This window comes from Tupaia chinensis, unplaced genomic scaffold (assembly GCF_000334495.1).
Source record: "Tupaia chinensis unplaced genomic scaffold, TupChi_1.0 Scaffold000234_1, whole genome shotgun sequence".
NCBI lineage: Eukaryota > Metazoa > Chordata > Mammalia > Scandentia > Tupaiidae > Tupaia > Tupaia belangeri.
The window spans coordinates 2,023,620-2,038,050 of NW_006159712.1; the positions used below are offsets into that span (position 1 = coordinate 2,023,620).

A 14,431-nucleotide genomic window follows, 5' to 3' on the forward strand; every position below is an offset into this window, starting at 1 on the left:
CCAGCAGCTTGAAACTCAATCCAGGTACATGTGTGTATATGCCCAAAATCCCAAGAGGAGAATGAAGAAAAAGGAATTATGGTGTGTCCATCCCCCCTGGCAGGGGGCGATTTCTTGCTCTCTGTCTCTCTGTCTCTCTCTGTCTCTCCAGTGAGCACAAGTGCCCTAAAGCAAAAATCTCCTAAAAAAATTAAAAAAAGATACCTAGTTGAAAGTAAAAATAATGGCAAAGGCACTAGGTCAGAACATCCTGAGATTTAGACACTGTTCTACTATACCGCAAGTCTATGTCATCTCAATGTATTCCTTGGCCTCTCTGTCTCATTTCTCTTATGGATAAACTGAAGATAATCATATTCTCTACTTCTTAGAATTCCTCAACAGACTAAATGGGATAGACCATGTAGAGTACATAGCAGAGTGATGGACACATAAGTGCCTTGGCACGCCGAAATTAATGACTTAGAGGTAGGCATTACAGGAAATAGGACTTACTGAGTCCCTGCTCTGAACTGGGAGCTAAACCAAGTGCTGTGTATGCCATAGTCCTTTCATTTAAGCCTCATGGCAAACATAAGAAGCATATATCATTAAAGCCTTTAGTTTACGGATGAAAAAACTAAGGCTTAATGAGAGTAAGTGAAAAGAAAACTGACTGAAACTGAGCCTCTGCTCCAAGGAGTGACTTTCAAGCCAAAGACTGCCTTGATTTGTGATAAATGAGAAAACAGAGACTGTATAGAAGAAAGGGGATTTTCCAGAAAAGTCAGAGACTCAGTAAAAAGAACCTATGATTGGCAAGGCCTTGATGAGGCTGTGTGTGTGTCATGCAGACCACAGGCAAAAGGGAAATTTTCAGCCTACCAGGTTCCGAAAGTCAAACATAAGGGTTTGATTCTGTGCCAACCACTTACCCTTGCCCTATTTCATTGCTAATACTCTGCTAGTAGATTGCACCCTGCTGCCATAGGGATGGTGTGAAAGAGCATGCAGGTAAGATCAAGGCAAACACTTTCCTAGTTTTCAGAAACAGTCCCGATCTTGTGATGTGAAAATAATAAGGGTGGACACCTGTACACCCTTTATAGTTTACATGGTTCTTTCACATGGGTCATCTCATTGGGTTGTCATAAATATTGCCACCATTGCTAAAGCAAAAGGAAGTTCAGACCCAGGAAGACAAGTGATATATTCCAGATTGAATCAGCAGCAGGATCAGGACCCCAAGTTCAGATATTTCTCCACTGACTATGTGAGGTACTTCTCCAGTGTTTCTTTTAGGTCTCCTGTACATCCCACAGAGGTCCTTATAGAGATCCTTGCTATATCAAACAGTAATGTTTTCCATGTGTTGAGTTCCTATCATATATCCATCACTGTGTGTTTACATGTACTATCTCAGAATTATAATCCTCACAATTATTCACTGAGGTCTCCTAGATGAAGAAACGGGCCCAGAGAAGTGAAGATTTTGTACCAGGTCACATCGATGGTGAACCTTGGTGTGTGTGATTCTCAGATCCCTGCTGTCAATCCTAAGCAATCCTGCCATTGTTCCCTCACTTGCTGAACCTCCCTCTCTGCAGAGTTAGTTCTAGCTCGTGGTACCTTGAGGACAACCAAGTCATGGCATCCATCATGGAGAGTAGTCCCATCTTCTTTCATCAACTTCACATAGGACATGGCAAAGTTCTTTTCTCCTTTATCTTTAGCTGGAAATAGCATTGTGAGGTCAGAAAATAAAACGATACATGGGCCACCCAGCTATCCCATTCTCTTCTCCTTAGGGGGGCATGCAGAGACGCCATTTGGTTGGATACTCACATTCCAGGGATGATCGATGTCGAAACATGAATCGCAGGTGGATCTTCTGCATCTCTTCAATAGGGACAGCCACCTCAGCAGGGAGAAACCAGAGCTCAGGACATGTGCTAAACAGCCCTCCACACTCCCCCCAACCAAAGGCAGCCTGGCCATTTAACTGAGAGCACTGCATGCTGATTTACTACTCATCCATCAAGTGATGAACTGTAAATAAATTACATAAGAACTAGCTATGAAGAGAAAATAAAGGACCAAATGTAATCCATTTGGCAAATTGCATTCTCAGCCAATGAAAAGAGGTTCGTAAATTATAGTGAGGAAAAATGAATCTCCCCAAATTGATATAAAAGTCACATAACTTTAGCGCAGGATTTGATGCACTGCAAACTGCACAATGCACATTTTCCTGACACACTCCAGGAGTTCTGGCAATTGCAGCAGGGCTTAGAAAATTAACTGGTCATTAGGGGGTTTGCTTGAGAACTCTCATCTATGCAAATGCAAATTAATTAAAATGCTTTAATCTAATAATATTTGAAAAACCTAGAGCTCATCCCATTCTTGGTTGGACCCATGTCCAGATGCCTTTGCTTCTGAGCACATTTGACACTGAGCCGAGACACTTTAGACACTGAACTAAGACAATCCCCACTGGTCGCCATGGTGTCCAGTATGTGGTTTCCTGGTACCATTGGCCAAAACCCTTTCATCATGGTCCTGCCCCATGCCCCAAAGCCTCACAGCTCTTCTGTACTGTGTAATTCAGACCAAAGCAGAGAGGCTTAGCTACCTGTGAGAAAAACACTTTGATTTTTAGAAAGGGACAGGTTTGCACTGTACAGATGAGTGCTAAAAGTCAAAACATATGTATACTTTGGAGCACTTACTGTTCTAGAAAATAAAATTTCAGCCTGAGGAGGGCCACCATTCTGTCTGTGTTTCAGACACAGAAAAAGAAATGAGAGCCTCATGAGCAACTACAGGCCAGTTCATCCTTTCAGTATGTATTGAATGGTACTAGAAGCTACAGTAAGAAAGGTGCCAGCCATGCTGACGTAAGGCAGAGTCCTCATACTCAGAGAGCTCACGGTTCACACGGACGATTAGTAGCCAGGTAGCAGAGGCTAGCAAAGGATATGACTAGGAAGTAAGAGACAGAAGAAAAAAAAAAAAAGAACAACCTGGTCCAGTAACTTTTTGACCCCAAAGTTGGGTACGTCATTATTTTGAAGAAATTCACTGAGGAAATAGAATATATTTGACAAGGCAAAAACCACTGGGGTTTGAATAGCTATCAGTGAAAAGAAGTTTGAGTTTGGAGTCAAAGCACAAAGTGAGTAGAGAATGTTACTAATTATAAGGCAGGTATTTGAAGTTGTGATCAGGCCTCACCATTAACTGAATTAATTACAAATTCTTATTCTAATGCAAGATATTCCTTTCTGCACAGTGTTGTGAATATTTATGGTTAATGCCACTTCCTGAGGAACTATCCCAAAAGGGCATATTTTAGACATTAGAAAGACTTCCACAGGGTTATATTTGTGCAGGCTCTGTCCTTCCTCACTGCTGACTAGAATGGCATGATCCAATGGGCTGGAGGCCACAACAGGACTCTCTGGCAATTCCACATTGGTTAGGTCCCAGAACAATGATGACTGAGGGAAAGAACCAGGGTGCTTACCCACTGGGCCACCATTCTGACAGCCTGGCACATGCCAAGCACATGCGAGGGTATTATTTCAGATCCATGGAGGTGCCTCAGAGGACCGCATGCCCTTATGGTGACCTCTGCTGTGACCCAGAGTTAAAGATGGTTTTTTTCAGTCACTTAGTGTCACTTCAGTAGGTATGTTTATAATTGCCCCCTGTATTGAGCTAGATTTATCAGGAAGAAAAACATAATACATCCTTGTATGTTGTTCATAATCACATCAATCCATCAAGCCTCCCACATCCTTTGATTAGAACAAGGAATTTAGGATATAGTAGTTAATGTGCTGAACTCCCACTCAACTGACCACAGTTTGAGTCCCAGACCTGGTGGCTTGAAAATCACACTGGGCACATGTGTGGGCAAACCCAAAATCCTGAGAGGAGAATGATCCTGAGAGGAGAATGGAGGAGAGGTGATTATGGTGTGACCATCCCCCCTGGGGGAGTGATTTCTCACATTTTCTCTCTCTGTCTCTCCAGCAAGCATACATGCTCTATAGCAAAAATCTCTCACTCTAAAAAAAAAAAAAGAAAGAAAAAAAAAAAAGGAATTTCTGTCTAAACTTTGTTTAGTGAAGTACTAGCCCTAGGATGTGATGACAAAAATAAAGAATAAAGTTCCATGGTCGATGAAGTTTCGGGGAATGCTCTCCACTCTCTCTCCTCTGGTAGATATGCAGAGCACGTTTACATGTTAAAAGTTCTGAGAACCTGAAATGAACATTTGACTTCTATATTTGTTCTCAGATTTCTCAGCACTCTTCACATTTACTTGATCGGGGAATGTTATTTTAAGGAAATACCACTTACTTAGTATTCCACAGAACATTCTGAGAAATGCTGTATGAGAAGGACCTTGAGGGAGGCTACATCACATACTTGCGTCTACTACATCCTCCCCCTCTGCACGTGGCAGGCGCAGAGCTTCCCACCACTGTAAAATAGACTGCCTTATAGAGGGGTGCCTAAAGAACAGACAAAGGTCAAGGGTTTTTGCGGCTTCTCAAAAAAGTGCCGAATTCAGTGGTCTTCCAGACTCTCATCTCAGTGTGGCCGTAAGTGGTATTTATCGAGTGTGTACTTTCTTCTAAGTGCTCCGCAGCGTCATGAGTATTAAGTCCTTTTATGTTCATAGCCAACCTATTACTTCCATTTTACAGATGAGGATGCATTAGAGCACAGAGCAGCTGAATTACTTGCTCAAGGTCAAAGTGCTGGTGAACAGTAGAGTTGGACCTTTGGTTTTATGCTTACAATCGCCTTGCTTCATTGCTGTCATAGAAACAAGAAAGAGGACCAGCCGGTGGTGTGGTGGTCAAGGCGGCTGGATCCCACATGCTGAGCATGTGTGTGTGCGCGCCTAAATCCCAACAGGAGGAAGAAATGAAGGTGAAGGGATTGCAGCATGACCAGTCCCCATAGCGGGTGCTTTCTCACTTTCTCTCTCTCTCTCCAGTGAGCACACATACCCTCTAGCCAATTAAAAATAAAGACTGCTAATTGTGCTACTCCATTTCCTGTTCCCTCAGATAGTGGTGAAAACTCAACTAGACTGCCCAGGTTTGAATCCCAGCTCTGACAACAGCAGTGCAACTGTGGGCAAGTTACTTACCTGCTCTGTGCCACAGTTTCCTCCTCTATAAAATGGGGGAACTAGTACAAGCCTCACAAGGTTAGTATAAGTAATAAAAGAATTATTCATATAAAGTACTTAAAATGTTGTCTAGCTCATGGTAAGAATTAGGTACATGTTTGTTGCTATTATTATTAATATTATTATTACCTTCACTGTTTCCATCCAGCGTGGCTGTTTGACTTGATAGTACACGACAGAGTGATACTCATTCATGGGCTTGTCCCCAGCTCCCACGCAAATTGCATTCTGACTCAAGAAAAACAAAGAGCAAAAACACCCTCAGATTGCCATTTTCTGAGTTTGAGCAATTTAGGTCCCAAGGCCAGGTCAGTCTTGCAGCCTAGACTAATCCTGCCTTCTCTAACCATTTGCCCAGGTCCCAATTATGGCCTTTCTCCATTACGGATCTCTATGGGAGCATCCCCAGCCCTGGGAGTGACAGCTGCTTAGCTACAGAAATTCTATTACTTGAATTCTGGAAACCACTGGAGCATGCCAGGAGCTGACGACGCTGCCTTACTGTAAATGGTAACCAGCCTTAGAGTTACTGCATGCTGCCAGTATTATTAATCCTATTTGTTTCTTAAATCTGAATGGGCACAAAGTTTACAAACAGACTAAGACCAGCCAAGCAGCAACTCCTTCTGATGGATTTCTAATGCTATTACACGAAGGTGAACTGGGGGAGTGCTGGGCAAGGGGAAGAACTCAGGATTCAGTGACACGAGTCTGGGGTGGAGGGAGAGAGGAGAGGATGGGAGAAGAGAAGCTCGTCCAGCCTCCAGCAACAGAGCCTCTCCTGGGTGCCAGGCCCAGGCTAAGCACAGGGGTTATGGAGAGGGTCAGACACTGAACCTGGCAGGAGCTCAGAGTTTGGTGGCCGAAATATCCAAAGAGCAGACACGTCATTACAGCGATGTGATGTGAGGACAGGCACATAGACACACCACTGTGGGACACAGAGCAGGACACTTCAGTGAGCTGCAGGTTCAGGAAGGATTTCTTAGAAGCAATGACAAGTGAGCACCTTGAAGAAAGAGTCTGAGTCACTTTGAGAAGAAACAAGGGAAAGGAATTCTAAGCAGAGAGCAAGCACAGAGCATGCATACCTGTATCAGGTATCAATTTCTTGCCATAAGAATCACCCTCAGAGTTTCAGAAAGGAGCTGACTGAGGAGTAACAAGGAATTATCTTCTAGTAGCATACGACAGCTCCTAATTCTCTCCCTCTCTGTTTGTTCCAGCTGCTTGGCCACAAAATAAAAGCCAAGCAAGGATCATCCAGATGGGGCCTAAGGGGCCTAATTGTGTGTGCGTGTGTGTGTGTGTGTGTGTGTGTGTGTGTAGAGGGTGTATGCACTTGCCACAGACAGACGGAGAAATAGAGGTAGAGAGAGAAAGCACCCCTTAATGGGGCATGGTGAATGTCATAATCTTTTCTCCTCCATTTCTCCATCCTGATGGGATTTGGGGCGTGCATGCACACGGTGTTTTACAGGCTGCCAGGGCAGAAATTCGAATGGCCGCTGGCCATATGGGATCTGGCTCCTTAGCCACCAGACTACAGGGCTGGCCCCAATTTTTATACTGGATGAACCAAATTACCAGACTTCTAAGGATATGAGTATTGGTTTTAGTGCTCCAGCCCCTGAAAGTACAAGACTTTGTGCCTCTTGGCTTTTTTGTGGTCATCTAGTCCACGCCTCTCATTAGACTTCATCTGGTTTTCCAGTAGAGCCTTGATCCCTGAAGGGTGAATCACTAAAGTTGGATGCCTGCACCCCAGGGCCAAAGGTTTCCTCCATGCAGAGTGCTGTGTGGCCAGGATCACACCAAGCCCTTTACACACAGCACTTCACTTAATTCAGACCTCACAACCACACTGATGATTACTGTCACTCTCCGCACTTCACAGCTGGGTAGACTGAGGCCCTCAGAGATTAGGTCACTTGCCCCAAAAGTGGCAGAACTGAGGCTACATCCCTGACCCTCTGATTCCTTGTCCATTGTTTCTTCCGTAACAATGTCATGCTTTCAAGTCCGCAAAGACTTAGATTTGGAGGCGTTTACAGCGTTACAACTTCACAGCTTCTATAGCTCCAGTGAATCCCACATAGCTTATAAAATCGGAAAATGCACTGCCGTCTCTGGTCAGAGTAAAGCTGCTATATGGCAGGCAACTGAATCTCACGAAATTATTCTGATGATGAAGGCTGGAGAAAAAAGGCTCACAATCATTCTGAGAAAGGCCAAAGACAGTGCCCACATCCTCAACACCCAGAGGTTAAACTGAGTGTTGCAAAGGGTGTTGAGAGAGCACTGTGACTGGAGACCGGGCTCTGTTTTAGGGAAAATATAGATTCATACTTGATAATTTTCCACATTGCCCATTCCCATGGCCCCTGCTAAGGTTGAAAGTCCCTAGTTAGTGCAGGAGACGTCAGGTCAGCTGGGGGAAATCTGGGTAAGAGTAAGGAAGCCTGGAGGCTGTCAGGCCTTGGGAGAGACATCTCTACAAGAGACTCAGCTCCTGACACAGGCCTGCTTACCGTGCAGGCACCTGCTGTGGAATGGGAGGCAAAATGGCTGTGAACGCACTTAGAAAGCTCCATGCTGACAAGGCTGGCCACCTCACAGGAAGAGCCCATTTGCATCCACAAGGTGGGAATAGGCCTGGAGTTCATTATGCCTCTCTCATAATAATGGAGACATTTAATGAGCACCTATTATGTAGATTACCTCATCTGATACTCACAGAACTAAAGTGCAATTACTGGTCTGGTTTTCGAGCAGACGCTCAGGTTAGGGAGATTATGTAACTGGCTCAAGGTCAGGTTGCTGATCCAAGCAAAGCTGGGCTCTGAGCCAGGACTCCAGTCCCAGAGGCTGTGGTCCTACCCACTGTACCACACTGACCCATCTCTGGACTCCACTGCCATAAGCTGGCTGCTCTTGGGAGAACAGAAGTTTCTTGGTGCAACATCTGTGACCTTTTCTTCTCTGGGAACTTGCTTCAAGTTGGATTGCCTGCTCACCTCAGTTCCCTCAGAGGGCTGCACCTTCCATTCCACACCTCCCTCTCTGAACATTACCCTCCTCGTCACCAAGCGCTTACTGCATACCCCATGCCTTACACCTATTCTGTTTAACCTACAACCCCACAAGAAGAGATTATGATTCCTCTTTTGTGTAGAGATAAAATTCCTCAAGATCGCATAACTCCGAGGAAGGGAAGCTGGGAATTGCACCCCGCCTGACTCCAGAGCCCATCCAATTAACTTCTGGGTTACGGCCCCTCCTGAGCAAGGTCCATGAAGCCCCAAAGTGGGCTGAGGGCCGACTTGACCCACTCTGCAAAGGCAGCATGCACTGGAAGCAGGAGGCAAAATCAATATTCCTAAAGGGAACTGTTCCCACAGGAACCTGCCACTATCAAACAGGAGTGTTTGAATGTGCTGCCTGACACATAATTAGGCAGTAATATTTATTTCTGCAAATAGAGAAAGAAAAGCCTCCCACGGGCTTCCTTAGCAATTTTCAATAGTCAGTCAACTGAACTCCCCCATAACTTCCCTAATAGCTGAAACTGCAAATTATCGCCATGCCCCACAGTTACCTTTCCATTCCAGCCCCAGAATATGTGCTTATGTACTCATCTCCAATGCTTGCGTCTGTTCAGCCTGGCCATGCATGCTTCAAAAGGGTGACGTAGGTAGCAGTAAGAATGGGTTCAGGCACAAGGTAGGATGCCGAGCTGTTAGCTGTTCCTTCTAATTCGTCCTTCGGCAACAGTGGAGGCAGGCATGACAGTGTATTGAAAATGAAACGGAGGCTACAAAGTCCTCCAACAAGTAGTTGGGTAAAAATAACTTCAAAGCAATGGTCTATACATTTGTGAGATGCAATTTTTCCTTTCAGATAAAAAAAAAAAAAAAAAAAAAAAAAAAAAAAAAAAAAAAAAAAAAAAAAAAAAAAAAAAAAAAAACCAAAAACCTCTCTGCTCTTCCTTTGTGTTTCTTTGAGCAAAGTGTTTCTCACTTATTATATTTTTCAAAAAAATTTTAGACTCCAACAAAGGGAGGATGGGTTACAGGCCTGGGTGGGTCTTACTCAGCTCGATATTAATTAACAGGGCCAGTCTGTATGATCAAGAAAAGCAGGGCAGGGATTTCTTTACATTTAAAAGATAATTATGAAGGACCCCAGAATTTGATAGAAACAATTATTAACCTCATTTTAAAAAGAGAAATAAATTGGAGAATTTTTTAAGTACATAGGCATTATAGTGAAGTGCTCCAGAAGGCCCGGAACCTGAATCAAACCCCATCTGTGCTCATACACTAGTCTATAACCTTGGGGAGTTGCTTTACTTGATGGAGGTTTTGTTTCCCCATCTGTAAAATGGGGGTAGTGACAGAAGGCACCGCTGGATTGTACACAGTGATGATCTGTAAACCCCTGTGGATGTGAGTTATTCTTTGGTAGAAGGCGGCAAGATCAACCTCAGTTCTAGGCCCAAAGGCTGGAACTGAAGACTTAGCAATCTCCTCGCCCTCTTTCTGATTCGCACCCCCGCCCTACTTTGCAACCAGATCACCCAGAGTGGAGTAAGAGGAACATTTGCCCCTGCTAAAACTTCTGCTGAGAGTTGATTTTATTTTCAGCTAAGTACGCCAAAACAAGGAATTGAGAAGCAAAACCCTCCTACACACCGGACACAACTGCTGACAACCTTAAAGGAAATATAAGTAAATAAATGTAAACACACATGACAAATATTGTACAGGACATATGTTGTATAAATATAGCACTGTGCTTTGCATTCTTGAATACACTCAGCTAGCCCTCTGGAGACCAATTTACAAGTAAGTCTTTCCACCAGAATTTCTGGGTGAGCGCTGGAGAGTTAGATTAAGTGTTGAAAATGTCTGCTTTGAGGACATCCTGACCCTCCGCACCAGCCCAAGGCTCTGTATTGATCATTTTTCTTATCAAGGATTTTGCCTGAATAATTTTTTTTTCTACGAGAGCGATATTTTCATTGCAAAAAGCTAACCTAAAGCCCAGGCCCAGCAAACAAAAGGAAAAACAGAAGGAGGGGGAGAAGGAGAGGGAGGAAGGAGCCATGAAAGGAACAGACATTGAAAAATTGCTTTGGTGTTAAAAGAAAAAAAAAAAAACCACCATCACCACGAGGTCTCATGGTGGGACACTGTGCTAATCAGCCTCAGGAGGTGTAGGTCACACTGCTCAACACCAACCCAGCGGTGCTTGGCATTTTGAGAATAGAATCAGAGAGAGGGAAAGCACATCTATATGAGTAGAGGCTCCCAAGGGGGACCTTGTCAACCAGAGCAACAACCGAGTCTCTTACGGGCAGCGTTTTGCCATCCTCTGCGCACACGCACATGATCACTTCCACATTCCTCTGCGTGGTCTTGTTGTACTTGTCAAAGTCACCTTGTAAGAGAGTAATGTAGATGTCGTTCCTGACATCCCCTGAGGCACAGGGAGAGAGAGAGAGACAAGTGAGAGTCTGTGGTGGCAGGAGAGACACCAGCTAGAGGGGACCCAGAGTGCGAGGAAGTGCCCCCATCTTGATTGCTATTAATAACATGAAAATAAGAACTGTTTGGAAAAAGCATTTTTACCTCCTCAGGTTGGTTTGAGAAGTAGGTAACCAGGGGATAAAGGAATGCTAGGAAATCAGTTGCAGAAAGGGAACTACACTGGTTAGAACTGGCCATGTTTTTCTCTCCATTGAAATAGTTTAATTACCATCCTCTAGTGACACCTTCTGGGAAGACAGGGGAAAGCTCCAGTTGAGATGCTTTTGGCCCGTGAATAACAACGAAACAACATTCACAGATCTGCTGTTCAGAAGGGTCAAGAGGCTTCCCATGTGTCCCATTGACAGGGTTAGAGGCAAGGTGCAGGAGGTCTTCAAGAAGGAGGGATAAGAAGAATAGAAAACCCTACAAGGGTGTGCATAAGGATTTGAAGTCTCAAGAAAAGTAGGTTTGCACAAATTATAGAACAGGCCCCCAGTGACCCACCATACAACTGTGGAAAGAACAGGAAAGCTGTCAAGAACAACTGTGGAAAGAAGGTGAAGACATAGGTTTAAGACAAAAAGGAACTTTTCAAAAGAGTGTTATTATATAATCTTACTTGGTTTCATTTTATTACATGCACATTTGGAAAATGTTAATAGTATTGATTATTTCTGAAGACAAAGATTTGAGGGAGCTTTTAACACTTCCCTTTACATTGTTTTAAGCCATTCACATATTTCACAATGAGCATGCATTCCTTTAGCAGTAATAAAACAGGATAAAAATTTAAGAGAATGACAATATTCCCACAGAAAAAAATGGGACTGTTCAATACATAGTAAAATAGAAATGATATCCATGATAAATTAGTAAGTGATGAAGTGAGTTGCAGAACACTATATAAAGTATATTAAGTAAGGATATGTAAAATATATAAAATATAATACCATTCATGGGAGATAAAGTGAATACGTGTGTATTTATGTGTTCATGTTCGTTTCATAAATGCATAGAAGTTTAGGGTTAAACGAAAATCATATTCAGGAATTATCTTCAGGAATAAAAGCAGAGAAAGGGAGGCAAGCAGTTGACTCTTTAAAAGGAAAACGAATTAGGTAGGCAAGACCCTACCCGACCCCCACCCCCGCCACCCAAATCCACCCCTGGGGAAGGCCAGAGCAGTTGTGTCCCACCTGGCATGATGATCTCTGGGAAGCCCAGCTTCCTGGCCACCACGGTGGTCCTATCCACCAGATGTGGATAGTCCTTGCGGATCTGAATGATGTCGCCCACAAGCATCTTCATGGTCACCCAGAGGCCTGGAAGACAACATTCACCATAAAGAGTCACCTTCCTCAAGGTGCTTTCTGTCTAACTTCTTACCATCTCTCCCCTCCTTCTCTTTCTGGAAGAGACCACAGAAAGCAGAGACACAACCATAGATGCAGTGACCCAACCCAAGGGACTCTGGAGTGAGACAACTCTGGTTAAAGCCCACCAGTTCCTTCTAACACTGTCTACCTCTGATAGATTATCCCTCCTCTATACGCCCAGGTTCTCTGAAGTGAAGACGACACCACCAGTCTCACAGAACAAAATCCTGCAAAGTAACTTGTTAAAGTGAACTTCAGGGGACATCAATTCTTCTCTTCCTCTGGACACTAGGACATGCCTCCAATTTGGTCCAGCAGAGGGGGTCCCAACCCTACAGATCACGTGCTCCCGTTGTCCCCAGCAGTTTGTCAGAATGGAGGCTAAGTTTCCCAGCATTCAGAGTTTTGACCTGTTTGCCCAGGCCTCGGGGATCCTGAGCAGGAGCAGGCTCAGGCCCTCTGCACAGACACTGTACCTTGTCCTCCGCTGTCTCCCTTGGAAGCTGTGACTTTGCCCAGCAAACTGTGTAGGAAGTCATTCTCAGCTGTGACTCTAAAAAGGAAAAGACAGCACAGAATGTGCACAGGGTCCCCTCTGTGGATGCCGGCTTGTGGTTCAAGGTATGCCAAGGAATTGCCTAGCCCCTCCATATGCCTTAGGTGGAGAGTGAGCCCGCCTGTGTCAGCTCAGAGAACACAAAGGCTATCAACAAACACATCTATTTCGCAATGCAACATGGCCCTGACATTTGTTGGCACCAATGCTACAAGTAGAGGCCATTTTTACTGCCTAGGAAAGTGTTTTAGAAGGATTTCCATTTGAATATCTGCCCAATGAGATGGCAAAGGCATTAGCTGCTCCTGTGAAGTCTTACTTACATTCCTTAACCAGACTCTGGCCTCAGAACCTGACCATCTTTGGGGTGATTAAGTAATCACAATGCTCCAGTTGGGCATCTTGCTTTCTCAGAGCTTCCTTTTGAAACAAGGGAAGGACATTTACCTTCCTTGTGGGCCTCCTCCCAATTCACAGAGCCTATCCATGAGAACCAGGGTAGGATTCTCTGTCACACCTTCCTAATATGCTCCTTCTTCACAGCTTCCTGGTTCTTGATATGTTTGTAATTAACACATTAATATTTTGTGGATTATCTATTTAATTCCCCATCTAAACTATAAGTTCCATTAAAATAGGACCATATTGATCTTGTTCACCCACGGCTTTCTCACCCATGGTTAGCACAGTGCTGCCAGGCCTTTAGTAAAAGTCTGTTGCATAAATAACATTTGGTGATGAGCCCAGGTGGTGGATCAGTGGTGTTGCTGCTGGACCCACATGGGCAGGGTCCTGGGTTCACGGCCAGGGATCACCTTGAACACACTGGCTGCATACATGCACGTCCCCTGCTCTGGGCCAACTGAGACTAGAGATGGATTGTGGCACTATGAAATCCTCTGTCTGTCTCTGCCTCTCTTTCATGGGAGATATAAATAAATAAACTTTTAAAATAGTAGCATCTGATGAGCGAGAGCTCTGGTTTAGCGTGCTGTGGCACTGAGCCCATCATTCTCACCCTGCCCACCATTCAGGGTGTCAGTTCACCCTGAGCTCAAGTGGCCCTCAAGGAGAAAGGACGTAGTTTAAGAGTGTAGAAAGAAATGAGAAATCTCTTACGGGTGAAAAGGAATGAAGTGCTGCTTTTCTTCATCACTCTCTGCTTTCCCCTTGATGATATCTGTTATGTCCATAACTAGAAAGAGAAGAGAAATGAGCTGATGGTTTAACTTTCTCCATGCTCCCTTGACAGTATGAGAATGGGATGTGATTATGGGGCAGGGGCTAGGGCCTGGGATACCTGGGGGTCAGGGAAACCTAAAAAGGCAAGTAAGCCAGCACCAGACAATACCCAGACAGCAAGGGTTCGGCACCTGGGAAACCCCTCAGGCAGAGCAAGCCAGAAGGTCAGCAAACAAGGAAATATCCAAGAGCCCTATAGTTTGTTTTGGTTTGTTTCTTTCTTTCTTTGTGTGTGTGTGTGTTTTGTTTTTTTTTTATTTGGTTGGTTTTTTTTTTAGAGCTTTTGCTATAGGGTGCATGCACTTGCCAGAAAGACAAAGAGACAAAAAGCGAGAAATCACCCCTCAGAGGGAATGGCCATGCCACAATCCCTTCTTATCCATTCTCCTCTCGGGATCTTGGGCACACACATGTGCCCAGCATGAGTTTAAGACACCAGGGAACCAGCAGTTAGCGTAATGGCTATGTCGCTGGACTCCCATGTAGTCGACTGCGGTTCACGGACCTGGTGGCTTAAAACACGCCGGGC

At 44.4% G+C, this 14,431-nt stretch overlaps 1 protein-coding gene across 1 annotated transcript in view; it reads right to left on the bottom strand.

Moving 5' to 3' along the window:
• DOCK2 (dedicator of cytokinesis 2) overlaps positions 1-14,431 on the bottom strand; it is a 445,944-nt gene that overhangs the window by 369,690 nt on the left and 61,823 nt on the right. Inside the window, 7 exon segments of the mRNA XM_014587766.2 lie at positions 1,609-1,712; positions 1,825-1,897; positions 5,324-5,422; positions 10,551-10,675; positions 11,925-12,050; positions 12,581-12,657; positions 13,780-13,855. Of these exon segments, the coding sequence (XP_014443252.1) occupies positions 1,609-1,712; positions 1,825-1,897; positions 5,324-5,422; positions 10,551-10,675; positions 11,925-12,050; positions 12,581-12,657; positions 13,780-13,855 (680 nt within the window).